The 27,648-nt window shown below is 57.9% G+C and overlaps 1 protein-coding gene across 2 annotated transcripts in view; it reads left to right on the forward strand.

Annotated features, from left to right (window-relative positions):
* NR6A1 (nuclear receptor subfamily 6 group A member 1) overlaps positions 1-10,712 on the forward strand; it is a 116,536-nt gene extending 105,824 nt beyond the window's left edge. Inside the window, exons 6-11 of one of the 2 annotated variants that reach the window (XM_084821228.1) lie at positions 2,427-2,584; positions 2,785-3,015; positions 3,216-3,470; positions 8,061-8,182; positions 8,976-9,128; positions 10,378-10,712. In XM_084821228.1, coding sequence (XP_084677354.1) covers positions 2,427-2,584; positions 2,785-3,015; positions 3,216-3,470; positions 8,061-8,182; positions 8,976-9,128; positions 10,378-10,466 — 1,008 coding nt within the window. In that variant the 3' untranslated portion in view covers positions 10,467-10,712. The remainder of the gene's footprint in view (positions 1-2,426; positions 2,585-2,784; positions 3,016-3,215; positions 3,471-8,060; positions 8,183-8,975; positions 9,129-10,377) is intronic. The other variant, XM_084821229.1, reaches the window with a different exon arrangement.
* The last annotated feature ends 16,936 nt before the right edge of the window (positions 10,713-27,648 follow it).

The raw sequence follows: 27,648 nt of genomic DNA on the forward strand, positions 1-27,648 counted from the left end.
AGGGAAGCTGTTCCTGGGGGCAGGTGTGCGTTTCCCTGAGTGCTGCACGTAGGGATGGCTGGGGTGGGGGGGTATCCATCAGCTGCACCCTTCGGGGTAGCAGCACTCCATGTTCCGGCCCAGCCATTCCCTGCTGGCTCTGGGTGTTCGCTGGCAATCCCCCCAGCACAGGAGCAGCTCTTCCTCCTCCCCTAAGCCAGCATAAGCCCTTCAGTGCCTGCCAAGTTCTCCGTAAATCTTCCCGTGATCAGAGCGCAATTTCTGGAGTTGTCTCAAGCAGGGCACCCAGTAAATGTCTGGCTGATTGATGGGCCGGCTTGTCTGGAGATGTCTTGTAAAATGCCGGGTAATTCAGCCCAATCGCTTCTGCCACACAAGTGAGAAATGATGGCTGCTTTCCAGATGGCCACTCGGGAAGGGGAGAGCCAGCCTTCCGCGTCTCGCTTTAATATAGCAGCAGCATAACACCCAAATGGTCTCACGGAACGGCACTTTCTGGGGCCTTTTGCCAGGAAAATGCACAGGGCCTCTTGAGAAACTCTAATCCTTCCTCGTGCAAGAAATGTCACCATTTTCTTCCACAAGGCACAGTCTTAACTTCCTGGTAATAAGGATCCCTGGAGAGTAAGTCCCCGGCATTCCCTTCCCATTCCTCAAAGTCAGAGCAGAGCAGCATCGTGGTAAACTGTGTCCGGTCGTGTGCTTTTGGAATGAGCTGTGAAGAGGCAGCAGCCCTCTTCCTTTTTGTTTATCCGCTTGAGCTATTTCCACCCCACTTTTTTGATCCACCAGGGTCTGCGAAGCAGCTTACAAACTAGCCCAAAGCCAGTAGAAGCAAGATCACCCCTCAGTAAACTATAAAATAGAAGGAACACCCATCAGCGGTTGACAAATTGCCAGGAACTAACAGGAAAAATCAGCAAAATACATCTTCAGAAGCCCAGCTGTCAGGGTACTATAAGTCCCATTTTCGCACGCGCACACACATATCATCTGGAACAAAGTCTGGCAGGGTCGTAGCAAGAGGAACCTCCCAGGGGAGAGAGTTGCATATTCCTTGGCCCAGGCACACACTGTGGGGGAACATGGCGCAGGGCCTTTGTAGCAGCAGTTGCATTTGCCTGGGAGGAGGCAGTCACTGAAGTCTCCCAGTCCCAGACAGTCTACCACTGTAAAGGTCAAAAGGAGCCTTCCCCAACCTGGTGCCCTCCAGATGTTTTGGACTACGACCCTCAGCATTCCTGACCATTAGCCATGCTGGCTGCAACTGACAGGAGTTGAAGTCCAACACATTTGGAGGGCACCAGGTTGGGGAAGCTTGGTCGAAACCAATACATGAAATTGGGCCCAGAAACCAGCTGGAAGTCCATGAGGTTGTCTCCAAACTGCAGCTCCAGTCTCTCAGGAGCTGGCCCCTGTTAACATCCAGCGGCTGCCGTCTGACCCAGTCGTGGTCTCCAGGTGCTCTTCGGGAGAAGTCTGATCTGGATGTCACGTGGGGAGGAGTGACCACAGCCAGGTGTTCCCACAGCTGTTTTTTATTGATTGATTGATTGATTGATTATTTGCTGCGTTCCGCACTAGCTCCAGCTTCCGGAGCAGCCTCAAGGACGTTCCATCCTCAGCCTGTAAAACATTCTCTTGGCCACTCTGGGCAGGTCCGAGAGCCGGCGTGAAGCTGCATCTTAAGGAGTGCAGCCCCGTTCATAAAAAGCAGAGCACCTCTTCTGAGAGCAGTTACCTCCACACCAGCCGACAGCTCCTCTCTCTGGCCTGGATTCAGCCTCAGCTTCTTGGCCCTCATCCGGTCCCGAACCAGCTGCAAAGAATCCCTTGGAGAAAGCAGCCACTGTCACAAACTTAAGCCAGAGCCCAAAGTCGCTGGGGAAGTCTCTAGGACAGCCTTCCCCAACCTGGGGCCCTCCAGTTGTGTTGGGTGACTCCCCAGGGATCATGGGAGTTGTATACCAACACAACTGGAGGGCACCAGGTTGGGGAAAGCTGCCCTAGGACGTTCCAGTGCTTGGTCCCTTTTGGACAGGAGATAGAGCCAAGAGCCACTGGTGCCCGCCAGGGTTGGTGAGACAGAGGGTGCCTTGCCCAGGACCACCTCGGACCCGGTGGGACTGCCCTGTTCCCTGCCTCAGAAGCTCATCCCTCCCCCCAAAACGTGGGGCTGCCGGTGGAGGGGGCAAGTGGTGCTGTGCTTGATGCTGGCTGCTGCAGAGCCTGGGCCTGGCGAGACAAGGCCCAGTGTGGGTCTAGAGTCTGCCCCAGAGGCATCTTTCCCTCTCCTCCCATTAAAATCCTTCAGCCACGGGACCTGCTCCCAGTCCTGTTCCCAGGGAAGCCTGCTGCCTCAGTCTCAGAGGGTGGAGGGCAGCCTGAGCCACCGGTGGTTGTTGCCTGTCTCTTCCCTCTGGCAGATCTCCGAGGAAGAGATTGAGCGGATCATGTCTGGGCAAGAATTCGAGGGGGAGGCTAACATCTCCTGGAGCAACAATGGGGACAGTGACAACAGCTCCCCAGGCAACGGGGTGTCTGAGAGCAACCAGCCCTCCCCAGTCTCAACCCCGTCTTCAAGGTGGGACTCTGAGGGGGGAAGATGTGGAGGCAGCTGGCGGGGGGCGGGCAAGGTCCCGGGCAGGGCTTGCCTGCATTTGCACGCCACCCAAGCCCTTGGCCAGAAATGGCAGTCGGGTCGGCGGGCTTGGCGCCTCCCCGAGGCTTTCGCCGGGCTTCTCCCCTCCCTTCCGCCTCTCAATGCTGCTTCGCCTCTTCCAGCAGGTCTGTGGAGCTGAACGGGTTTGCTGCACTCAGGGATCAGTATATGGGGACGCCAGTGTCCGCACCCTACCAGTACCTTCCGCACCTTCTGAGCTGCCCGGCTCACTCAGCCCTGCTGCCTCCCCAGCCCCGAAGCCTCGACCCCCAGTCCCACGGCCTCCTCATCAGCCAGCTGGTGTCTGCAGAGGACCTCGAACCCCTAGGCACCCCCATGCTGATCGAAGAGGGGTGAGTGCTCTGGCAGTCCCCTGCGGGTGGTTGTCTGCTGGCTCCGGTGTCCGCAAAGTTTTCTCCGGTTCAGGGGTGGGTCCCGCAGGTCCCTGCTGTTGCCACTGGGGGGCACTGCCCTCAACGGCAATGGCTGGCTGCACCCATCCCCCTCGCCCCCGTCACAACCCGTCTCCCTCCTCCCCTCGGGGTCCCTGCAGGTACAAAGTGACTCAGGCCGAGCTCTTTGCGCTGCTCTGTCGGCTGGCGGACGAGCTGCTCTTCCGGCAGATCGGCTGGATCAAGAAGCTGCCTTTCTTCTGCGAGTTGTCCATCAAGGACTACACCTGCCTCCTGAGCTCCACCTGGCAGGAGCTGATCCTGCTGTCCTCCCTCACCGTGTACAGCAAGCAGATCTTCGGGGACCTGGCTGACGTGACCTCGAAGTACTCCCCCTCGGATGACGAGCTCCACAGGTGAGGACGGGGCTGAGGTGGCCCTGGGGAGATGGGCTCGGACTTCACTGGGCCCAGGGGGGTCACTTAGGAGGCCACCCAAGACTCACGCCAGCTTAGCCAGGCGGGGTCCCCGCATGGAGCCCCACACTCAAGCAAGCATTGCCTGAAGCCCAAGCACGGTTTGTTGGTTTGTGACACTTATACACCACTAGATATAATAAAATCCCTAAGCAGTTCACAGATAAGTATTAAAATCACATTTGAAATACAACTTTAAAAACACAACATTAAAGACGCTTCCAGTTACAATAAAAGCAGTACAAGGAGCAGTAAGATGGAGCGGCAGGATTAATTTAGTTACCGCCTGAGTGAAAAGGTCTGTTTTCAGGACGAATTTGAAAGATGCCACATTTCCTGCCTCCCGACCTGCATGAGGGAGGGTTTTCCAGAGGGTGGGTGCTGCTACCAAGAAGGCCTGCTGTTGGGGCATTGCATGGCGACATGCCTTTCCTTTTGGAATGACCAGCAAGGCCTCCTCTGCCAATCGCCTGGGAAGGCACTCCACTAGCTCTCCTGGTTGTTAGGGCTCTGCAGGACCATAATGTAGCCGTGTACGTGGGTCAGTAGCTAATAGGCAGCCAATGCAGTTCTTTTAATGCAGATGTTACGTGAGCACAGCTGGGTGCCCCAGTGAGCACCCTGGCTGCTGTGTTCTGCGCTAACTACAGCTTCTGAACCACGCACAAGGGCAGCCCCACACAGAGCGCATTGCGGTAGTCTAATCGTGAGGTTACCAGCGCATGGATCCCTGTGGCTAGGCTATCCCTGTCCAGGAACAAGCATAGTTGGTGTGCCAGCCGAAGTTCCCCCACCCTCAGTTTAATTATAACAAAACAGAAATGGTTGGGGGCTGGCAGATGGGGCACAGCCCAGCGACCCACCGAAACCATCTGTATTCTTTGAGGGAGAACAAGGGACTGGCACCTCAGGGCAGCCTCTGTCCTTGCACTGCTGGGGAGGCTCTGCGTGGAGCTCCCGGCTTCCCTTCCCCGAGTGGTCAGGGGCCTTCCTTGCCTTTGAGTACTGTCGTACGCTAAAAATGGTAACCTTCAAGTCCGCAGAGTGCTTCGGACTCGCTATCTCAGCAATGCTGACAACAGCCTTATAAAGCAGGCCAGGGTTATTCAGCCTATCGAATGTATCGGCGGAGAGAGGTGCCGAGGTTGAGATTCCTCCCTCCTCCACCCCTAGGCACCCAACTCAGTATGTGGCAGAGCTGGAGGGCTCATAAACCACACCCTTTGCTATGGTGTCCTGCATCTGTGGCAGAGCACTGGCAGGAGTGGAACGTGCCGTGGGTCTCCCTCCTGCTTCTGTGGCAAAGCCGTCATCAGCATCTGGGGGACCGGAACGATGGCTCTGCCTTTCCCAGAGGTGGCTGAGAGCGTGTGTAGTGGGGGAGCTGGTGCTGGCCCTCCGAAGAGGCCCTTCCTGAGCCACCCGCCTTCTGCAGGGAGGAGAAGAGGCACAGCCGGACAGCGGGTTCCGTTTCCCCCTAGCCGTGCGGAGAAGGCCTGGTCCTGGTGGTTCACAGCAAGGGTGCGCCAGCCGGCTGGCCCGCCACCTCCAGGCGTTTCAGAACGAAGGCCGGGATCGCAGAACGCAAGACCCCAGCCCCACCCCTGGGGTCAGAGGTGGGGATTGTTTTCTGTGGCGTAAATTTGAACCGCCCGGTGATGTGCCTGACACCAGCCAAGACACACGGCGAGCAGATGCTCCTGGTGACCCTGCTGCTCGTGAATCAGGGGAGAGGGAGGCCTTCCTAAGGGCCAGGCCGCTTTGTTTGGATAGCAACACAGGACAGATTGGGGCAGGGGTCTCTCCCCTCACCCCCCCAAATCACCTGGCCTCCGATGCTCGTCCAGCTCAGTCTGTTGCACTGCCTGGCCTCCCATATTTCCTTATCAGCAGTTGTTGAGCGGAAATAGAGATACACAGCACTGCGCCCAAGCCCAGCACTGACCAGTGGTGTTTTGCGGAGCCCTTCGGGTCCCTTAATTTTGGGGTGGCTCCTTTTTCCCCTTTCCTTTTAGGACCCCCAGTTTGGAAAATGTCACCCAGGGCCAAAATCACGATGCAGAAGGGCTGTAAACTTCCCAGATGCTTTCAGTATAAAGTGAAGGGACTGTGGCCTTCTTGTGTCCAGCTGAGCACCCCTGAGTATCCCAGGGCACTTGGCTCCCGCGGTTCTGTGGAGTGTGGGGCTTAACCGTCCCCCCTCCCACACACATCTGTCCCTCCGTCTCCCCCTTCCCAGTCCTCCTCCTGAATCCTTGACCTGTGACAGTTTCTGCTGCCTTGAAACTCTTGCCCTCTCACTAAATCAAACCTTGTCTCTTCTCCTCTTCTCTCCTGCCGCCCCAACTATGCCTCTGCAGTTTTGCACCAAATTTATAGCACCTTTTTCATCTGATCAGCCTCTTATCGGGAATTGTATTTGACGTCGCACAGTTGCACCAGCCACAGCTCGGCTCGGGTGGGGCCCGGGTGGGCCGGGAGGCTGCAATGAGCGGGACCGCCATTTCCAGAGGTGGCTCAGCGCAACGCAGCGAGGAGCTCATGAATGGGGGCCAACATGGGCGTTTCCCCTGTTGTTCTTTCCAGTGTCCAGTTGGAGCTGGCCTGGGGTTCTGGAGGCACAGAGTGCCTTGAAAGGAGGCGATGGCGCTTGCTGATGCCTCTTGCACCTTCAGGAGCTCTGCTTTCTGGGCGAGAGTGAGGCGGTTTGGGCAGGCAGCACACAGATGAGCTGGCCAGGCAGCTTTCATCACATCCAAAATTGCTTTCCTGAAGAGCTGACCCGCAGTTCAGGCAGCTTTGATTTCTCCGCTGTGCTTCTTTTCCCCCCACAAATAACTCCAGAGGAAGCCCGTGGGCCGGCCTGTGCCGGAAGGAGGAGTGACTGGGCCAAAGGCCTGTCCCTGTGCGGGAAGATGCTGGCAAGATACAGCGAGAGGCAGCCCCATCCCTTGTCAAGCCAGGCGGCAGGACAAGGAAGGATGTGGGCCGCAGGGCAGGGCAGCTCTGGAGGCCGTGACGGGAGGACAGTCGATACGGAGCTGGAATTCATCCACTAAACTGATAGATGGCTTCAGATCTCCCATGGCTGTCTGATGTGCGTGTGAGTGGCAGAGCTTGCTGCAGGAGGGGAGCTCTGGACCACCTGGACGTTCTTGCGTGCCCCCCACAGACAACCTTCCCCAACTGGGTGCCTTTCAGATATCAGCTCCCATCATCCCCAGTCAGCATGGCCATTGGCTGGGGGGTGGTAAGGGTTGTAGTCCCAGCAGATTTGGTGGCCATCAGGTTAGGAAAGGCTGCTACTATGTGAGTTAGTAGGAGAGGTATCGTTGGATTCATAGCTGTTGGATTCATAGCAGCTGTGGGATCGGACAGAGGGAGGATGACACTGGATGAGGAGAGACCGGTCTGGGCTTCCCAGACCCCTTCTGAGCCACTCTGTTGGGGGGATGGCTGGTGAAGCCCCTCCTGCCCCCCAGGCCTACGGAGCAGCACGTGCAAGTTCCTGGCAGCCTCCCGGGGGGTGGCAGAGACTCCCTAAATGGCCTCAGCAGTGAGTGAAAGTGGGGCCCTGCCTCCCCCCGGAGTGGAGCCCCTGCTCTGCATGCAGAGGGTCTCAGGTTCGATCCCCGGCATCCCTAGGTAGTGCTGGAAAAACGCCTGCCTGAATCCCCGGAGAGCCGCGGCTGCCAGTCCAGCCAACAGTGCTGGGCTGCCTGGAGCGCGAGCTGCTGCGTGGCCCCCCTGGGGGCAGGTGCCAAGGGGGACGACTGTGCTCGGCGTGTGCAGACCTTCGAGGGCAGCTGGTCCTGCTGCTGCGGCAGCCACTTCTTGGTCTGGACACGCTCCCCAGCCCTGCTCCCTCTCCCCGAGTTTGTGTGTGTGCACAAAACGCAGATGTGTTCCAGTTGCAGGCCGCAGGTCTCGCTTCCCAGCCCGGGCCTCTCCAGTTAAATGGGCCCAGTGACAGGTGATGGGAAAAGTCTCTCTGCCCGAGACCTTACGGAGCCGCCGCCGCCGGGCTAGCCCGGCAAACAGCCTGGCCTGGGTGCAGGCCGCATCCTGTGCTTCCCATTTGGGCCCCTGAGCAGTCCTCCCATCTGTGCCCCCAGCTGCCTCCGCTTCCTTGCTGCCTGGACAGGGCGAGGGGGAGCTCACGCGCTCGGTTGCTCACCTCCCTGCCTCAGGCGGATCAGGGAGCCTGGGGCACTGGTCCGCCTGCTGCTGCATGCCCTTGCTCCTGCTCCCTGCCGTCCTTTCTTTCCCTCCCTTCTTGGACCCCCTCGGCAGGAAACAAGGCAGCCCCCAGGCTGGTCCCGAAGGGCGTAACCAAGGTACGTCCAGGGAGCGGCCTTGAACTGGATTAGCCATCTTGCCTTCCACCCCAGCCGGGAACTGTGGTCCCACCGGCAGGCCAGGGAGAAGGCAGCAAGCCAGCTCCTTGGAGGAGCCTCTCGCTTTGGCTTGGGGGGTCTGGAGCTTCCTGAGGGCTCGTCTGATGTGGAGCGCCTTCCCTCCCGCCTGCAGGTTCAGCGAAGAGGGGATGGAGGTGATGGAGCGGCTCATCTACCTGTACCGCAAGTTCAGCCAGCTGAAAGTCAGCAACGAGGAGTACGCCTGCATGAAAGCCATTAACTTCCTCAACCAAGGTGAGTGGACGCAGGGCTCTCTTTCCTGCTCCCTGGCAGACACTGCTGCTGTGCAAGCCACGTCCTTCCTTCCCCCTGGCGGGATTGGGGCCAGGCCCTGTGGCTGAAGAAACGGCCCAGAAAAGGCTGGGGGGGGTGGCAGCCGAGGAAGCCCCTCCCTAAACATCAGGTGTCCCCTCGCTCTTCGCGGGAACCCTGGGCCGAGGAAGAAACTTTGAGTTGGGCTCACTCCCCACCCATCCGAGGCGCTGTGGGGCAGGCACAAGTTTCAGATAGACGTGCCAGCCTGGGGGGTGCAGCAGGTGCCACTCCTGTGATTGGGAGGTGCTTTCGCCGGTCTCCCAGCCCTCCGTCTGCCCCCTGCTGCTGCCTTGATGCTCGGGGTGTCTGCAGAGCCTGGGGCCTCTGGCCCTGTGCGCCGCACAACCTGTCCACGGGGCGCTCTGGGCAGCAGTGTTTGCTTGGGCTCAGTAAGGCAGCAAAGGGACCGTGCAGGGGGTGGGGGGCTCTTCCCTCCCTTCCTGGGTGCTGAGCCATGGAGCCTCAGCCTGCTGTAGGCTTGGCTCCCTCCGGGATGGCTCGCTCCCTCCCCCTGCCCTGCCTGTGGTGATCGTCGCACCTGGGACAGTCATCCAGAGCAGGGTGGGTGGGGGGAGTCCTCCCCTCCCCCTCCCTGCCCCCAGTGGCTGTTATTGGCATTGCAGCTGCTGACGGGGCTGGGCCGAGCCGGGCGGCGATGGCTGCCGCTGCCCATCTCCTGCTCACTGGGGCGGGGGCGCCCTTTTCCGTTCAGACATTCGAGGTCTGGCAAACGCCTCCCAGCTGGAGCAGCTGAACAAACGCTACTGGTACGTCTGCCAGGATTTCATGGAGTTCAAGTACCCGCATCAGCCCAGCCGGTTCCCAGACCTGATGATGTGCCTGCCAGAGATCCGATACATTGCAGGTGAGGATCCGAGGTCTGGCAAGCGCCCTGGCACAGGAGGAAGGCAGCAGCAACATCAGGGCAGGAGGGGCAGCGTTTCCGGCCTCTCCTCTCCCTCTCCGCCTGCCAGACTGCGGGGTTTTCCTTCCACAATGAAATCCAGGACAGCTGGGGGGGGGGGGGGGGCGTGTGCACGTGCGCCAGCATTCAGTTCCAGAAAGGAGACCAGGGACAGCCACCCCCTTCATGGCTAGGCTGCTGCCACCATCTGCCAAAGGCCCCGAGATGTCCAGGGGCCGACCTCCAATCCCCCGCCTTGTCTCCCTTCACAAGGTGGTTGTGCAGGGCACTCCTAGCCCGGGTGGCCTGTCGTCTTCCAGGAGCCAACTGCTTACTTGCCAAAGGGGATGGTTTCTAACCAAAGGTTTTGGCAGGCGAGAGATCAAGGTAAGGCCCAAAGCGTGTGCGACACAGCAGACGTTTTTGAAGGCCAGCAGAGTCCAGTGACGTAGGCCCCCACCCCAGCCTTGCTTGCCTCTGGGTCCTCCAGCTGTGGCTCCGTGCCACTTGGCTCCCGCTTCCCTCCCCTACCGCTACCTTGCATCACCTGTAGGGGCCATAGCTCAGCGGTAGAGACCCTGCTTTGCACGTGGAAGGTCCCAGGTTCGATCTCTAGGCAGGGCTAGGAAAGAATCCTGCCGAAATTCCCAGAGCGCCGCTGCTCCCCATCAGTGTTGACAGTACTGGGTTAGATGGGCCAAGGGTCTGACTCGGTGTCAGGCAGCTTCCAGTGTCCCTCTGTACCCATTCAGGGTCCCCTGATCTCGCTACCCCAAGATGTAGTGATGGCCACCAACTTGGATGGCTTTAAAGGGGGGTTGGGCAAATTCATGCAGGGTAAGGCTGCCAGTGGCCACTAGTTTATGCTGTCCCCAGTACCAGAGGGAGTATGCCCATGTCCACCAGTGGCTGGGGAACATGGGCGGGAGGGTGCTGTTGTGCTCACGCCCTGCTTGTGGGTTCCCGGTCAGCAGCTGGTCGGCCGCTGTTTGAACGGAATGCCGGACTAGATGGACCCTTGGTCTGATCCAGCAGGGCTCTCCTGATGTTCTGGTCGTCCGCCCTCAGGAAACGGCAGCTGGGCAGGTGGCCCTATAGCCCCCACCACCAGCCACCTTAGCAGACAGTGGCAGGCGTGGAGGGAGGAGCGGGAGGTGCTGTGCACCCTAGGATGTGGGGCGAGGACTCATTGGGTTTCTTGCCTCGACAGGAAAAATGGTGAATGTCCCGCTGGAGCAGCTGCCCCTCCTGTTTAAGGCCGTCCTGCATTCCTGCAAGGCCAGCGTGAGCAAAGAGTGAGCGAGCGCCGCCACGCCTTCCTCCAGCAAGGGGGAGGGAGAGGATGAGCCTGCAGCCCGGCCGATGGGGACGGCTGTGGCGGGCCGTGGGTCACCTTGCTGTGGTGGCGAGAATCCGGGAGGGGATGTTTTTGTTTTTTTACTCGTCTCCTGTAATATTTATTTCACGACAGAGTTGAATGTATGATCTTCAACCCCGCGCACGGCGTTCCGTCCGAATGCGCCCAATCGCGTCCTCTCTTGCAGTTTACAGAATGTGAAGATGTGTGTGGCAGTGTGTTGGGGTTAGACCTTTTGTACGGGGGGGTGGGGGGGTGGGCTGGGCTGGGCTGGGCCGACGACTAAGACTACCTCAAGGAGAAGGTGCTGTTCATTCTTTCCCGTGGGTCACGCCCACGGTGTTCATCCTGCCAGGCAATCAGCTGTCCACAGGTCTCTCCTCCCCTAGAGAAGGTGCCAAGCGACAGGGTGGCCGCAGTGGCTGTGCCTGCCTGCCCCTTCTCTCCCTTGAGAGCCAGGAGGCCTCCCCAGGCAGCCCTCCAGACTCTCCACTCCACATGGGCTCATGCTACCTCTTGGTGCTCCAGACCCCACAGCGGGGTTACCTTACATCCCTGCACGTTACAAGAAAGAGGGCGTGGCAGGGGAGAGGGTGGGCGGGCCCGGGGGGGCTCTGTCCTTGGCATTTCCCGCCCTCCCCGTGGGGGAGGGACGAGCCAGGCAGGCAATGGATGCGGCCTTCAGCGCTTCCCCGCCCACTCATGGGGGAAGCGGCCCCAGGCTCCCCCTGGATGCGCTCCAGACCCTGCTCTCCTCGGCCCCCTCTGGGCTGCCAAGATGCGTCCTTGTTTGCGTGGGGAAGTCGCCCTTCCCCGTGCGCACCGAGCAGGCGTTGTCCCTGTTTTCCAGAGGCCCGTCTCGGGCTGCTTTCCTGATGCCCACAGCAGTCGCTGCTTCTCGAGGCATGTCCGCAGGAGGGGCGGAGGAGCTTTTCCCCAGCCTCGTTTCTTTTTTTTATTTTTAAACTACCTGAAGCTCCTCCAAGAGGAAAGAGCACCTCCTTATTTGGCTCATTTCACCCACTGTACCTGGCCTGTTGTCGTTGGCACGCCGCAAGAGGCCGGCGCTGACCGACTGCAGAGGCAAGTGCCTCTTCCCCAGCCCGTCTTACTCCACCACCACCTGCACACGCACACACCCCTCCAAAGTTGCCACAGCCGCCTTTAACTCACTGAGCCCCACCTCCAGTCCCTTTGCATTCGGACACTTGGCACATCTCTAGGGGAGAGCCCGAGGCACGTAGGTAGGAAAGGCACGTAGGTGGCCAAGAGCCGTAAGCCCAAAGGCGGCAGGCAGGATCGAGGGCCAGGCGCCACCGCATCGACCCAACACATGCGCCTCCCCGGCCTGCGCGACGCCTCTTTGGCCTCTGCCGCGTTCGCTTTGGGACGCTCCCCCGGGACGCTGCCTCTGGGCTTGCTTTGCTAACCTTCCCTCAACAGTGTTGCTGCTGCTGCTGATTCCAGCAAGGTGAAACGGGTAATGGCCACAGCTGGGGCTGGCTGGCTTTCTGCGTGGCTTCGCGAATCCCCCAAACTGGTGCGGCGGCCCCTGCGCTTTCCATCAGTCCAAACAGCATTTTTTGTCTCAGGAAGTCCCTTCCGCTTTGATATAATATACCTCAAAGGGCAGCGGGAAGATGCGATGATGTTCTCCGCCTGCCCTTCTGTCTGTCTGTCTGTCTGTCTGTCCGTCCGTCCCGTCTGTGTTGCAAAACTAGAAAGTGCTGCCTGCCAGAACATTGGTGTTGTTACTATTTTTGCAAAGAGCTGTCCACGATACCTCCAATGACTAAGTCACCTTCTGGCTTGCCCGCATGCCTAGCGTGGAGGCATATCTTGCACAAACTGGGGATTGACCCTTCTCGGCCACTTAATAACCAGCTTTTAAACTCGCATGTGGTCCTGGGATTTTCAGAAGCTTTCTGTCATCTCTCTCTCCCCCCTCCCCAATATTTCAAAGGTGTCTTGACTTTGGAGGGAGACATGTATCACCCTCACCTGCCTTTAACAGCTTGAGCTGTTAGTGGGAGCTGGGGGGGGGGATGTTATGTGAGCAGACCATTCGCTGGCCATTGTGTAAGCCCATTTTTCTCTGTGTTAGCAGCGTCCTCTGTTGACAAAGGCTCTGCTTATATGTGGGAGCAGAAAAGCCAAGCTGCATCCAGGCACCAGCCAGAGGCTAATGTAGCAAGCCAGAAGGTGACTTGTTGGGCTGCCATTAATGCCTCCTGCAACCAAGTCCGCTAACGACTTGGAGGTTTGAAACAGGGTAAAGTGAATGTAAATGCGTTGTGGACTCAGGTATTATGTGAAGAAAATAGGAATGTAGCTAGAGGCGTAGAGACCGTAGGTCACTCACTAGATGGATTTGTGAATTTGGTTTGAAGGACACCCTACAAAGGTTGGAATTCTCTTTCTCTGCCATCTTTCACTCAGCGCTCATCTTGCAAAGGGGCTGTATAATAATTTAATGCTGGGGTGGGGGGGTGGGGAGAGCTAGCAGTGTGAATTATCTGTGGCTTCTTCCTCCTGGAGCTCATTGGCCTCTGGCTTTGAACAATCCACCTCCCATAACAGGATTCCCAACAGAGGTTTTAAAGCGTGCTTCTGGCATAGTCCTTATCCCGAGTATGGGAAGAGAGAGGCTGCCTGCCCCGCCAGTGCACACACTGTCCCAGGAAAAGCAACAGGAACCCCTTTCCCTTCTTCCACAGTGTTGGCCCGCAATGAGAGCTGCTTCAGTGGCTTTCGACCCCAAAGGCTCCTTCTTCCCCCACCCCCCAGCAGCCCCTTTTAGAAGCTGAGCAGGGAAACTGAATTCCCCATTTACTTTTCAGTCCAGTCCTTCAAACCAACCTTTTCATTTTTGTTTTTGCTGTTTATAAACTTGAACTTCTTATCTTTTCAATATTTTATTTTCTAAAGGCAAACAACCCCCCCCCAAAAAAAAGAATTAGGAGGATGGGAGAGGGGGTGAGGGGGCTCCATTCACCCTCCCCCTCTCCAGTCATTGTGTCTTGTCGCCATCTGTCCCTCCTTGGCTTGTCCAGCTCCACAACGCAACGGGGTCTGCGGAGACCAAGATGGTGGCATTTCTTTTTCTTCTCAGGCTTTGATGCGGCAATCAGGCCTGCCCTGGGTGGCAGGAGGGGGGAGCAGGAGTATGAACTAGGTGAAGGTGTTTTTGTATTTTAGGTGACGATCCGCCAGTCCAAGGTGACGCCCCATCCAGTGGTGGTGGCAGCGATCTGTGGTGTTTCTCTGGGTTCTCCGTGTGCGCCCGTTGCGCCGCCCACGGAAACTCAGGGATATGTATTTATATTGAACCCAGAGAAACGCCACCGCCGCGGCTGCTACCCCCAGTTGGGTTTCTTTCCTGGCCCGTTTCAAGCCTCCTTGCCCCCTCGCGATTGCTGAGGGGGCTACATCGCCCCAAACGGGCCTGGGCAGAGAAGCCCCCGACTGGGCTCGAACCGGCCCCGTGCGGGCACCTGTTGACCTCAACTGAGCCGTCTTTTGCGATAGAAATATTTTTCTTTCCTATGTATGAAAATGTCTTGTACTAGTTAACATTATTGACTCGGTTTCCATAACAAAACTACCTCTTGTGTGACATCCTGTTTATCATCTCAAAGGGATTATGTGAAAAAACGAAGCATTTTTTAAATCCTTTTGTTGTTTTTTTAAAAAAAATCCCGAGTGGAAATGCAGTAGGAAAAAACAGCTTTGGGCGTGCATGTTTCTGTTGGTTGCTGCTGTGTCTCCAGCTCTTTTTGCAGAGTGGCAGTTTCTTCTTGCTGCTGTATTGCCATCTTTGGCCAGGTGGGGTAGGGGGGTGTCTCCAAAGGGCACCGGCTGCATGGGGCACCCATAGTCTTCACTACAGCTGAAGGCTGGGAACGATGAAATTGCAGTCCAGCCTATCTGGATATCCACAGATATCCGCAGAGGCAAGGAATAGGTTGCTCTTGGCAGTTTCAGTGCAGAGCTGCAGTAGTGCACGCTTGCACACACGCACTCGGCCAGCCTCGCACCACCACTTTCTTTTTACATTTATTGGGGATCTGGGGATCCACCCATAGCTCATGTATTCCATCCCTTACTTGCTCCTTCGAGCGCAGTTTCCCCCCACCCTGCCAAGAGCCATCCCAGCTCAGGAGTAGGCAGCTGCTGTGGTGTACATCACCTGGCCACTGACAACGGAGGAGTGTCCAGGTGTGCTTACACGTGCCATGTACATGCATGCATGCACACAGTGGATGATGCTGTAACTGGGTTTTGGCTGGACCGCCCTCAACTCGCGCACTTGGCTTGCACGCACGCAGACAATAACACAGGCATGCCCTTTGGCTCCCGCCAGTTCCTCTGCCTCGATCCGCTTCTGTTGCCTTTTGCGCTCCCCAGCAAGCACGCGGAGGAAGAACAGCATCCCTTGACCAGACTGATCAGAATGCATTTTTCCCATAATCCCTTGTAATAAATCAGGGAAAGCAGGGTGTCACTGCAACATAACAAATAGTGAATGTGTAGCTGTTATGTTTTAACATGCTTGGAGCTAGAGTACTGGGGCAGGCCGCAGGGCGGGGGGCAGGGTGCCGCTGCCCCTTTCTCCTGCCTCAGGAGCCGTTTCTGTCCTGAGACGCTCTGGCCAAATGAACATTGCCCCGGCACCTCTTTCCCGTGCCTGTCTGCCTCAGCTCCCAAGCTCCTCTCGGTGACTTGACTACCTGTGGAAATGTGACCAATAAGTGTTGAACGCATGTTTAGCAAGTGTTAGATATTTGAACTAATAAATGTGAATGGTTCTGCACTGCTTGGCTCTCCGGTATCTTTCATTCCAGCATCCTTCAGATGCGCCAGGCCACCACCACCTCGCCCCCCTTGCAGCGTGTGTTTTGTTCAGGGCCAGGATGGCCTGCACAGGCCCAACGGTCCTTGCTGTGTGGGAGCGCAAGGGAGGCGTTCAGGGTGGGCAGCCATCTTCACCCTCAGAGGAGGGGGGGTCCCCTTGGGCTGCTCGGGCTCCAGATTCCCTTGCCATCCAGAGTAGGACTCAGCCTGGGCTTTGTTTGGAAGGCATTAGGCACATGCAGCAGATGAAAGAGGCGACTGTCCTTTTTGTTCGGAGGTGTGAAAAGGAGGGGATTCTTCTAGCCCCTGAAGCATGTGCCTCTTGCCTTAATAGCTGCTGCACAGCAAGAAATAATATATTTTTAAAAAACAAGCAAACAAGCCAAAATAAAAAGCAGCCTTGACCAGTGCACTGTGGAGGGAAACAAGGAATCAATTAAAGATCTCTCATGTCAGATGAGAGCGGCAAGGCGGCGAGGAGCAGCTTTGTATATTTAGATTTCTATACATCCTGGAGTGCGTGCATCAGGGCCAATTCAGCGGGAGCGAGCAGTGCAGTCACAAAGGCATTGTGTGCACGCGTGTGTGTGCAGAGATGGCAGCGGCATCGCCCAAGTGAGCAGCTGCTCCCCACCCAGCGTGGGTTCCATGTCTCCCTCCGTGCCTTCCCCAAAAGCTCACTGCTTCGGAGTCAGCCAAATCCGTGGGCTGCAGAAACACGTTAGGACTTCGTTTCCTCCATCCGAGCACTTCTGCGTACAAAACCCCCCACTCATCCCCAGCCAGGTGCTTAACGGTCCCCAGGAATGAAGAGTTGCCTTCTTGCTTGTGCTACAGTTATCACTACATGCCTGTCCTGCTTTTTTCTCTTGCAAGGAACCCAAGGCAGCTCACATGGCCCTCCTCTCCATTTTATCCTCACAACAACCCTGTGAGGTAGGTTAGGGTTGAGAGTCAGTGGCCAGCCCAGTCACCCAGTGAGCTTCGTGGCCAAGTGGGGACTAGAGCCCGGGTCTCCCGAGTCCCAGCCCAACACATTCTCACCGTGACACCACACGGGCTATAAAGGCTGCCCTTTTGTTCCTCAGGTCACTCCCTTCTGCAGATGCCCTCCAGATGTAGACAATCCCCACAGTCCCCCAGCCAGCTGGCCGGGGGACTGCGGGGATTGTAGCCCAAGAAGTCTGGAGGGCACCAGGTTGCAGAAGGCCGCTTCAGAAGAACCCATTCTCCCTGCCCTTTTGCGAATTGAGCTTGTGTCCCGAGGACGAGGCTTATCAAGCCAGATTTTGTGGTGGCACAGCACAGCCTCCAGCTTACGTGCTCTTTTACAGAAGTCGCCATCGGGAGAGGTGTGGCCAGCCGCTCCCTCTGGCCAATAATGCCAGGCCTCGGCGACACAGAGCTTGAATCGGCCTGAGCTGTCGATGGCATTCCCAGCTGTCTGGGTTTCAAGAGCTGCACAAGAGGCAGAGCAGCCCAGGAGAGGGAGGGACCTCCTCTGCTGCCACCTTTGCCCCCAAAGCACCCCATGGTTCGTGGGGATGAAGGACTTCCACATACAACCCTGCCAAAGGTGGCCTGTGTGGACCCACCCACAGAAACCCCGCCCAGGCCCACGGCCCACCTTCCTCGTGACAGGCAGCAGGTCGTAAGCTGCAGAGAAGCTCCCTGGGTGACCTTGGGCCAGTCGCTGACTCTCGGCCCTAATCTACCTCAAAGGATTGTTGTGGGGATACAGTGGCGAGGAGGAGGACCACGTAAGCCGCCTTGGGTCCGCCTTGAGTTCCTTGCAAGAGGGAAAATGGTAATAAAATAAACTCATTAACCCAGGCCAGCATGGCCAACAAAGGAATGCTGGGAACGGTGGCCTAAAACTCTGGAAGGCATGGTGGAGGTGTGTTTTGGTGGTCTGAGGTCCCCAGGCAGGTTATCTCTGCAGGAGGGGCAGGCATCCAAGGTGCTGCCTGGCTTGGTCCTCTGGTTCCAAAATGCAGTGGAGGCTGGTGGCTCTGATGGCGGTGAATCGGCTCTGGGTTCCAGTCAGAACTCTACAGGCGCTCTCCCGGGCACGAGGGAGCCTCCGCTGCCAAAAAGGCTCCCGGATGTAGGAACCTTGTTCTTGACTCCTCCACAGAATGGAAACTTCACCCAGCCTGAACTGCCCCCAACAGGCTGGTCTTTCAGAAATGGTTCCCCTGACAACGAGGTCCCCATCAGAGCCATCGCCATGGCGATGCAGGTTCTTCTTTCCTCGCTTCCCCAGCACGGCACGTGCCTGGCCCCCCACTTGGCCAAGGCACCCCCAAACGCAGCACGCAGCAACCTCGGGCTGCCAACGGCACTCCCTCCTCCCCTGCTCAAGGCTGCCCGGCCTCTCCGGCCCGGTGGAGAAGGGAGCCCGCTGTGCCTCCTTCCATTCGAAGATCTCTACCCAGGGCACTGCTCAGAGAAGGACCTGGGGGCTCTACAGCTAGAATTGGGGGGGGAGCATCCCCCTGCCCTCTGCAGCTTCGCCATTCTGGTGCCCACCAGGTGTGTTGGGCTGGAGCTCCCACCTTCCCCATCCATGGGAGGGTTGTGGTCCCACGCATCTGGACCGCCGCCGGCTGGGAAAGGCTTAAAGCAGAACTTGCCAGGCCTTCGGATGCCCTTTATTTGGGGGCGTTTGGATAACAGTTGAAGCCGAGAGCCCACTTTCTCATGGCACAATGCATGGCCCTTCCTTCAGTGGCAGACCTGTGGCTCAAAAGGAGGGTGCTGCGTGCGCGCCTCTATGCGTCGAGTCAGCCGGCTTCTGCATCGCAGTGGAGCAAAATGTGGGTTCTCTGGCCAAGCGAGGGGAGGGAGTCCTATTCCACCGGTCAGGGGTGTGCGTGTGCGCGCGCGCGCGGGCGGGCGGCAGCGCAAGTCCTGGGCGATGTTCTTTTTAATTTGATCCAAGAGCAACCTCGTTTTACAATCCGCAGCGAACATTGCAACACCCAGATTTTGCTTTGGGCCTTGAAGCTCGAAGACGGCGCCACGCCCGCCCCTTCGGAAGGGCTCCCCCCGCCTCCCTCGATGCCCCTCGCGCCGCGATGCGCGCCCCCCGCCCCTTTTGCCTCTCCGTCCCCGGGAATCCCCTCTCGCCTTCGCTGTGAGGCCTTCAGTCTGCAGCCGCGACTGGCTGGGCAGCTTCAGTATGCTCCGGGCTTCAGCGCCCACCCGCCCAGCCAGCAGGGCCACGGGGCAGGGGCGCCGGGAGCTGCCGCCCGAAACTTCGCGAGCACACCGGGCCTGCGACCTCGGTCGCCGTCCTCCATGGCCGAGAGGATAGACGCGCGGTCCGCGGCCCCCGGCGTGGCCGCCCCTTGGCCACGCCGGCTGGCCCGCGCCTTCGCGCGGCGCCGCGGGCGCAGGGAGGGTCGCCGCGGGCGCGCGCCCGCGAGCACGGCTGGCCCCCCCCCCCCACCCCGCGGGGCCGCCTCCCGCCGGGCCGGGGGCTCGCCGGGGCTGGCGGAGGAGAGCGCGCCAGCTCTCGCCCGCCCGCCGCCGCGCCCCGCGCCTCGCTCGCCCCACGCGGCCGGGGAGCAGCGCTCCGCCGCCAGCCCCGGCGCAGCGGCGACCGCCGAAGGCCGCCCGGCCCGCGACTCCCGAGCCGGGGGCCAACAACTCACGCCGCCACCAGCGGCAGCCGCGCTAACCCGCTCTTCGGCGGGCCACCCAGCGGCAGCGCTGCCCGGAACATCCCTCATCGGCCCCAAGGACTCGCCCCGGGGCGTCCGCCGGGCTGCTCCGTCACCAGCGCCACCCTCTGACCTTCGGGGCGGCGAGGCGGCCTGCAGGGGCCTGCCCCCGCACCTCCGCCTGGCCAGGCTGGCGCAGGGCGGGCCGGTCACTGCGGGTGCCTCGCCCCGCGCGGCTGGCTCCAACGACGGGACGCCGCGGCCCGCCTTCGCCCGGCGCGGCGCTCTCCGGAGGGCTGGCGCTACGACGCCCCTCGGCGCGGCCACGGGCCGTGCTGGCTGGGGCGAGGGCGCTGCAGCCCCAAGCATCTGGAGGAGGCCGGGTTGGGTGGGGCCCGCTGGCCTGGGTCATCGCCGGTGCTCTTGCGCTGGGATGCCGGCCTCAGCTCGGCTATGGAAACCGCAGGGGCTCACTTTCGTGGGGCTCGTAACCTCAGCCTGGTTACGCGCAGCTCTGGGTCCGGAGAGCCGCGAAGCTGCTTCTGCAAGGCCGGTGATGCGCTCCATTTATTTATCACTTTGCCGCCACGCCTTTTTTCCTCTTGCAAGGAACCCGAGGCGGCTTATAGAGTCCGCCTCCTCCTCTCCATTTTATCCTCACAACAGTCCTGCGAGGTAGGCTAGGCTCAGTGGCTGGCCCAACGTCACCCAGTGAGCTTCACGGCCGAGTGGGGACTAGAACCCGGGTCTCCCGAGTCCCGGTCCAGTGCTCTAACCACTACACCACACTGGCTCTCTGGTTCAACGTCATCCTAGTTCAGCCAGAATTTATGAGTGAGATGTGGAGTGGAACAAACCCATGGAACAGCAGTATAATAGAATGTATGTGTCCCGGGTTTTTGTTTGTATATATGGAGTATTTATTTTTATTTGATTTATATCCTTTCCCCACAAAAACGGCACTCAAAGCAGCTAACTATACTAAAATAATTTGCCCGCCACCATGCGTGCCCCGCAGGCATCTTGCTGGTCTCATAGGAAGAAGCCCTTTGGTGAGCCAAAACAGCCCTCTGGGGTCCCAGAGACAATAAGTGGAGTGGCCAACTCAGGGGTTTCCAGATGTTTGGGCCTACAACTCCCATCAGCCCTAGCCAGCATAGCCACTGGTGAGGGATCATGGGAGTTGTAGGCCCAAACATCTACTTTAGGTGTCAGACATCGAGCTGACTTGGCTTACTCTTGACTGGCAACAGCTCAACGTCACCCAGTGAGCTTCCAAGGTCTCAGAGGGAGGTCTTCCCAACCCCACTCCTGGGATCCTGTCAGGTGGAGATATACAGAATTCAACCTGGGATGTGGAACCTGAGCCCGCCCCCCATGCTGCTGGACTAGGTAACTCCTATGAGCCCCAGCCAGCATGACCACTTGTCAGTGACGATGGAAGCTCCCCATCTCTGCTTTCCACGCAGAGTAAGGGCGCAACTACTGAACTATGGCCTGTTCCCAATATCATGGGGGGCTGGATCCAAACTTAGTCATGCTTACAGCCCCATTGCAACCTACAGGTATTAACTTAGTCATGACTGACTTGTCCCATTGATCGCAATGGGTCTACTCCAGGCATTGAGTCTGGATCAAAGCCCTGGTGTTGCTTTGAACCAGATCAGCTGCTGCTTCCTGGCTGATGGCCATCTCCAGACAACAGATTTGGGCAGCTCCACCCCAACAATTCTTTGGGCTTTCTAGCCTGCCTGAGCAGCTGGGAGAGGAGAAAAGAATTGTGGCGAATGTACACATCCCTGTCACGAGGGGAACTTACCACAGCAGACAGCCAGCAGTGTGGGGCGCACTGGTCAGCTGGCACATCTGCGCACAAAACGACAACGTCGGCACCCTTGTGCTACTGACTGGAAACGCCACGGAGGAATCCTCGCCCCATAGGCCAGGGGTGGGCAACTTGCGGCCCTCCAGATATCTTGGCCTACAACTCCCAGCATCCCTCTCCATTGGCTAGGCCAGCTAGGGCCGATGGGAGTTATAGGCCCAAATATCTGGAGGACCGCAAGTATTGCCCCCGCCCCCCGCCACAGGTAGATGCGACAGAGGAGGCAGCCAGGTCTGCGACCACCCAGTGTAGAGGAAAGCCTGTGTTTCAGCCTTCCCCAACTGATGCCCTCCAGATGTGTTGGACTACAGCTCCTATCGTTCCCAGCCAGCATGGCTGAGAATGATGGGAGTTGTAGTCCAGTTCCCCAACTGATGCCCTCCAGATGTGTTGGACTACAGCTCCTATCGTTCCCAGCCAGCATGGCTGAGAATGATGGGAGATGTAGTCCAGCATGTCTGGAGGGCGCCGAGTTGAGTAGGCTGCAGTATTCACTCCCAAGGAGAGCAGAGTCCCTCACAGAGCCTGCTGCTGCCACAACCATAAAGCCGGGGAGGAAGCGTGTCTTACCGTAAACAAGGGCCAGCCGGCCTGACCCCTGCTTGGTCCAAGAGGAAGCCAGCCCCCGTCAAACAGTTCTGCGCAGCCGAGAGGCCTGAGCTCCCTTAGGAGGAAGACCAGCGCCACAAACAGGCACAGCCCCTCTGCAGAGGAGACCTTGCCGGCTGGCGCAGGCGCGCTGCCCAAGGCTGTGGCATCTGGAGGGCTTGCGCGGGCCCCCGGGCCTCATCGGCAGGAGGTCCCAGGGTCAGGGACCCAGGCCTTGGCAGCCTAGGGAGGGAGGAGAGGCCCTCGCAGCCCCTCGGGGTGGGCCCACACCTGCCGCCGGCCACGTTCCAGGAACGTGGCGGAGGCGAGAGGCTCAAACCCTGCCGCAGATAGCTGGGAGGGGATGAAGATAGGGGGCCCTTATCTGGCTCCCTCTCAGGCTTTGTGAAATATCAAGGCTGCGGGGAAGTGGATCCTGCCAGGCCCTCCGCCGCGCCGCGCTCAGGAGCCTCCTGGCCACTGCTTGAAGGGCTTTGCTCGAGCTGTGCTGCGGAGAGCTCGCCACGTGCAGGGCGAGCGGAGGGGATGCAGCGCAGCCGCAGGGCCGGCCCCAGGTTTCGGGGGGCGCCTGAGCAAGACTCCGCAGCGGGCCCCTCCCTCAGGGCGCCTGCCTCCTCCCTGCCAGCATCGCCAGCTGCTCTTGTGGCTCCCCCTCCTCCTCCTCCTCACTGCTGCCACTTGGCTGCTCAGCACGCAGGGAGCCAGGGAGCAAGCAGGCCATGGCAGCCCCTCCTCCTCCTCGCCATCTCCGCGGTCTGGGCCAGAGCGAGAGGCGGGCGAACCACCAGGCCACAGTGGGGAAGAGGAGGAGCGGGTCCAGGGGGCTCTTTTCGGGGGAGGCCCTGTGCGGGCCCTTGGCACGCCTGCCCTTGGTGCCAGCCCTGCACAGCGACAGACCTGTGACAGTGACCTTCTGCTGACTGCCCCACCCCATCCGTAGCCTCCAAGATCCTCTTGTGCACTCACCCCTGCGGAAACGCAACGCCCTGGCCCGGCCTCCTCTCCCCAAAGGCCTGGTGCCTGGGTCAAGGGGGTGGAGGAAGAGAGCACTGCGGCCCTATGCTGCAGGTCAAAGGGCTACCGGACTCCAAACGTGGAGGTCGTCGATGGCTGGCCGGCCCTGGTGTCTCTACTCATGTGCAGCTCCTTGTCTCTGCGCAGCTGGTCCCCTCTCGAATCCTAGAGCACCTGGAATCATGCCAGCTATTGGGGGTGTGGGGGTGTGGCATTTTAACTGGCTCCCCCACACACACCTCTTGCAGTGTATCCAAGCAGAACACAGGTGAGCTCCACCAAATTTCCCCCAGGCGCTCGAGCGAGTGAGCCAAGCTGCATGCAGGAGACGGATGCAGACAGCCCCTGCAACACGGGTCCTTCACGGCCCCTGCAGCATGGCCCAAGTAAGAGCAGGACCCTTCTGCCCAGGCTTTCAAAAAGCCAGTCCTGGGACTGTGATCAGGAACGATAGGGAGCATAGCCTCTGAGCATGGTCAGAGTGTTATCCTCTCAACCCCAAGTGAGTGCAAGTGGTGCTACACATTGGGAGGCCTCGCCGGTTGGAAAGTGCTGCCTCCGGCACCTATTCCTTTTTCCCTTCCCAAACAAACCCCCGGTAGCCATGACCGGAGTCCACCCCGGGTTGGCGGAGGGGGCTTTTTCGACATCTGCACAGCCGGCCAAGTCCTTGGGAAGAGGGGGGGAAGCGCCCAAGGTCGGCATGCACGTCGTTGCCCCCCCCAGCTCCCCATCGTTGCCCAAAATAGCAGGCGGCCCAGGGGCTGCCCGAGGAAGTAGCCACTTTGCCCAGGAGCCGTTCCTGCTCTTGCGCTCTCTGCTGAGCAGCTGAGGCCGCCCTGCCTGCCCGGCCAAGGCCTTGAACCTGCCCGAGATTTATTTCTCATGACATTGGCACCGGCTCCAAACATCTGGCATTCGGCTGATAATTGCCTGCGAGGCAGCCGGAAGCTCACTCTCCCTCGGCAAAAGCGGGAGGCCTCGGGGAGGGGGGGTTCTGGCTGGGATGCAAAACAGCCCGGCGGCCCCACAGCACGGAAGCTGGCTGCGGCACTCTGCATGCCCTCAGAGGCACGCTGCGTCCAAGTCAGAACGCGAAGCCAAGTGCAAGAAAAAGAGTCCGGAGTGACATGTGACGTCTCGGTCCCTGCGAAACAGGCGCTGCGGGTCCAAGACCCCCCGAGGAAGGCCGGAAAGAGACGCCGGCGAAAGCGCAGGCTACCTGGGCTGGATGACCCCTGCTGGGGGCCCCCGAGAGCGGCAGCAGACTGTGGTGTCCACAGCGGGCTGTGGGGGCAGGGCTGGAGGGAGGCCAAGGAACACCTTCCCCCCAGATGGGGCTGCTGCTTGAACCCTGAACTGCCGCCGGCCTGGCTGTTCAGTGACCGATCCGTTTCTTGGCCTGGCGGCAAGGGGCTGTGGGGGGGGGGTCCTGTGCTCACCCCCCCCCCAGGCACATCTCAAAGGCTGCACCAATGCAGCCCTGGGGGTGAAGGCGGAGATCGCAGACTGTTGACCCCATCGCCTGCCACGCCTGTGGGGGTTGCAGCTCCATTCGCCACCTTCTATGCCCTGCAGGACCCTGATCCGCCCTTTACTGCAGGGGTGGGCAACTTCTGGCCTGCCAGACGTTTTGGACTACAGTTCCCATCAGCCCTAGCCGGCGTAGTCAATGGTGAAGGATCACGGGAGTTGTAGGCCAAAACACCTGGCAGGGCCACATGTTGCCCTCCCCAACTTACCGCCTCTTCTGCCCCCTTTACTTCTGGGCTCCCTGCTCCTCTTGGCCACCTTTCCAGTTCGCTGGCTCCCACCCAGATCTTCCTCTCGCTAGATTCCCTCCTCACTACGCCAAACTTTCCTTCCTCTTCCCTCACGGAGGCATCCATTCCTGTTAACATTCTGTTACTGCCCTTCCTCAGCAGTGGATTGGAGAACGGCTGGCATTCTGTACAGCAGCCCGGCCAATGGCTAGAGGTGGGCAGCGGGAGGAGGAAGCAGCTCACTGATAGGCCTATTAACAGGCAGAAAGAGGAAGGCTTTCCCAGAAGACGGGATTCCTGGCCCAAGGCATTTCGTCTCTCTCAATGCAAATGTTAACAAAACTGAGGAATACTCGTGAGCCCTGGTCTCATTTCTCAGTGGTGCCCTTTTAAGAGAAATAGGGTGTTGGTTCAAATAATGACATTTAAAGCACAGTCCTAAGCAATATTGTCTATCATCATCATTGAAACATTTCTTGGCCACCTTTCAAGGCAGGAGCCCTGCCCAAGATGGCAGCAATAAAATACATTAAAACAGTTAAAATATTAAACGTGATAAAAACATAACAATAAAACAACAATAAAAGCCAACAATAAAACCAGCAGCAGCAACAACAGCAGTAACAGCAACAATAGCAGCCATATCAGGAGACGGCCAAGGTAAAATAATATGTTTTTAAGGACGTCTTAAAAGGCTGCAATGACGGAGCATGGCGGACCTCCAATGGCAACTTGTTCCAAAGGTGTGGGGCCACTGCAGAGAAGGTCCTCTCACTTGTGATCACCCAACCGACTGTTCTCACAGGTGGGCAAATGAGAAGGGCCTCTTTTTCTGATCTTAAAGTGCAGGCACGTTGTTTTGTACTCTGCTTTGGGATTACTTTATAATGAAAAGTGGGTAAATTGTATGTACATAAATTGTATGTATGTATGTATGTATGAATGAATGAATGAATGAATGAATGAATGAATATGTCTACTCAGAAATAAGCCACACAGATTTCAATGAGGCCTACTCTCAGGGAGGTGGGTATAGAATAGCAGCCCTATTTACATCCATCAGGACCATAGTTTGGAGGTAGAATACATGTTTTGCGTGCAAGGGGTCCCAGGTTCAATTTATTCATTATTTATTTGTTACATTTATAGCCTGCCTTTACAGGTATATTGCCCAAGGCAGCTCCAGGTAGGGCTGGAAAAGAGTCTGTCTGAAATCCTGGAGGGCCACTGCCAGTCAGTGTAGGCTGGGGGCATATGGGAGTCATAGTCCATCTGGAGGGCATCAGGCTGGGAAAGTCTGGTGTAGACAATAGTGAACTAAACAGACCAGTGTTCTAACTTGGTAGAAAACAATTTCCTATGTTCCTATTTAAATCAGGACCATGAGGGCTGGAATCTTGCTTTGGAGAAGGACCATAGCTCAGTGGTAGAGCGCAAGCTTTACATGCAAGGGGTCCCAGATTCAATCCGAAGCATAGGGCTGGGAAAGACCCACAAGTAGGACCTGGCGCAACAGCACCCTCCCACCCATGTTCCCCAGCAACTAGTGTTCAGAAGCATGCTGCCTCCGATACAGAAGGGAATATATAGCTGTCATGACTCGTAGCCACTGATAGCCTTCTCCTCTGTGACTTTCTCTAATGCCTCTTTAAAGTCATCTGAGTTGGTGGCCATCACTACATCTTGCGGTAGCAAACTGCATAGTTTGACTCTGCGCTGTGTGAAGAAGTCCGTCCTTTTATCTGTCCTGAAGCTCCCACCATTCAGCTTCACGGGAGGACCCCGTTGAGCTCTAGGATTATGGGAGAGGGAGAAAAACATCTCTCCACTTTTCCCACACCATGCATAATTTTGTACACCTCTACCCTGTGTCCACCCTCACTTGCCTTTTTCACCACAATGACTCACTCCTTTAATCCTCTGTATGTTGCTTTTACGCTCTTTGGACTGCACTTGTTTTAATCCCGTCGACTGCTTCCATACTGCTCTTTTATATCGCGCTGCTCTCATGCTTTTGTTTTAACTTGTTTCACTGTCATTTTAACGCCTTTTTGTGTGGAAGCTGCCCTCTGTAACCTGTCAAGGGTGGGAGCGGGATGAATGAAATCCACAAAACAAGTCAATTAATAGAGATGGAAAGACGCTTTGAGACTTTGGGCGGAGTAAAGACATGTTTAAGAACTGACTTTCTATGACACTCTTTGGGGCATCGCAGCTGAAGAAAGACACTGACAATGTGCAGCATGTCCACAGGAGGGCGACACAGAACAGCCTTCCGCAGCAGGGGGTCTTCCAGATGTGATGGGACTGCAACTCCCACAATTCCTACAACTCCCAGCATTCCTCAGCCAATGCTGGCAATTGTAGGGAATTATGGGATTTACCGTCCAAAACATCTGGAAGGCCCCAAGCTGGGGAAAACTGACAGAGATGGCGAAGGAAGCTTGAAGAAGAAACCATTAAGAAGTGATAGGGAAGCCATCTTCAAATAATTGAAGGCCTGCCCCACAAGAATGGGGATTTCAACTAAACATTAGGAAAAAAAATGTCTTCCTGATGGTACCAGCTGTTCGGCAGCGGAGTAGACTACCTCAGAAGGGGGGGGTGTGTGCGTGTGGGTCTCCTTCACTAGAGATGGGGTGTCCACCTCTCAGGGATGCTGCGGCGGAGAGTTTCTTGCACTGGCCAGGGGTTCAACTACATGATCTCTGAGGCCCCCCAAAGGGGGGTAGGAAAGTCACTACAAATGGCTACATTTTGGGCTTCCACCATTAGTCTCTGACACACTCCAGGGACACAGGCCAACAGTCACTTCTCAAGTCTTCCAGGTGCTGGTGTGTCAGCGTGGCGCTCCGGGGGCCTTCACAAGTCACGGCCACCACCATCACCACATTCGAGTGGCCCCTGCAAGTGCCCCCAGAGCCCAACGTGCCGTTTAGACACCTCCGGAAAGAGCCAGGTCAACCAACGAACAAAGCAGCCCTCAACGAACAAAGCAGCCCTCAAGCAGAGAGCACCTGTCAAAATGGGACAGTGGCATCCACACGGACGGCTGCTCTGGCTCAACCCATCCAGATCGAACCAGGCAGGGACCGGTTCCCATCTCGCAACAGCGCACGGGCGGGTGGGGCACCCCCTCCGCCTCGGGGGAAGACCTTGCGAAGGCCCAGCAGGGTCAGGCAATAAATCAGACTTGGTTCCTTTCCCTCCCTTACTTTTTTAATGAGCCCCTCCTCTGGGCAGTCATGGCTCCCTCCCCAATCATCCTTTAGCAAGTTTCCTTCTCCTGTTGCTTTATCTATGGCAAAGGTCCCACTTTATCTTCTCAGCT

Source organism: Heloderma suspectum, chromosome 14, assembly GCF_057233095.1.
Source record: "Heloderma suspectum isolate Gila_16-S chromosome 14, 16-S_ref, whole genome shotgun sequence".
NCBI lineage: Eukaryota > Metazoa > Chordata > Lepidosauria > Squamata > Helodermatidae > Heloderma > Heloderma suspectum.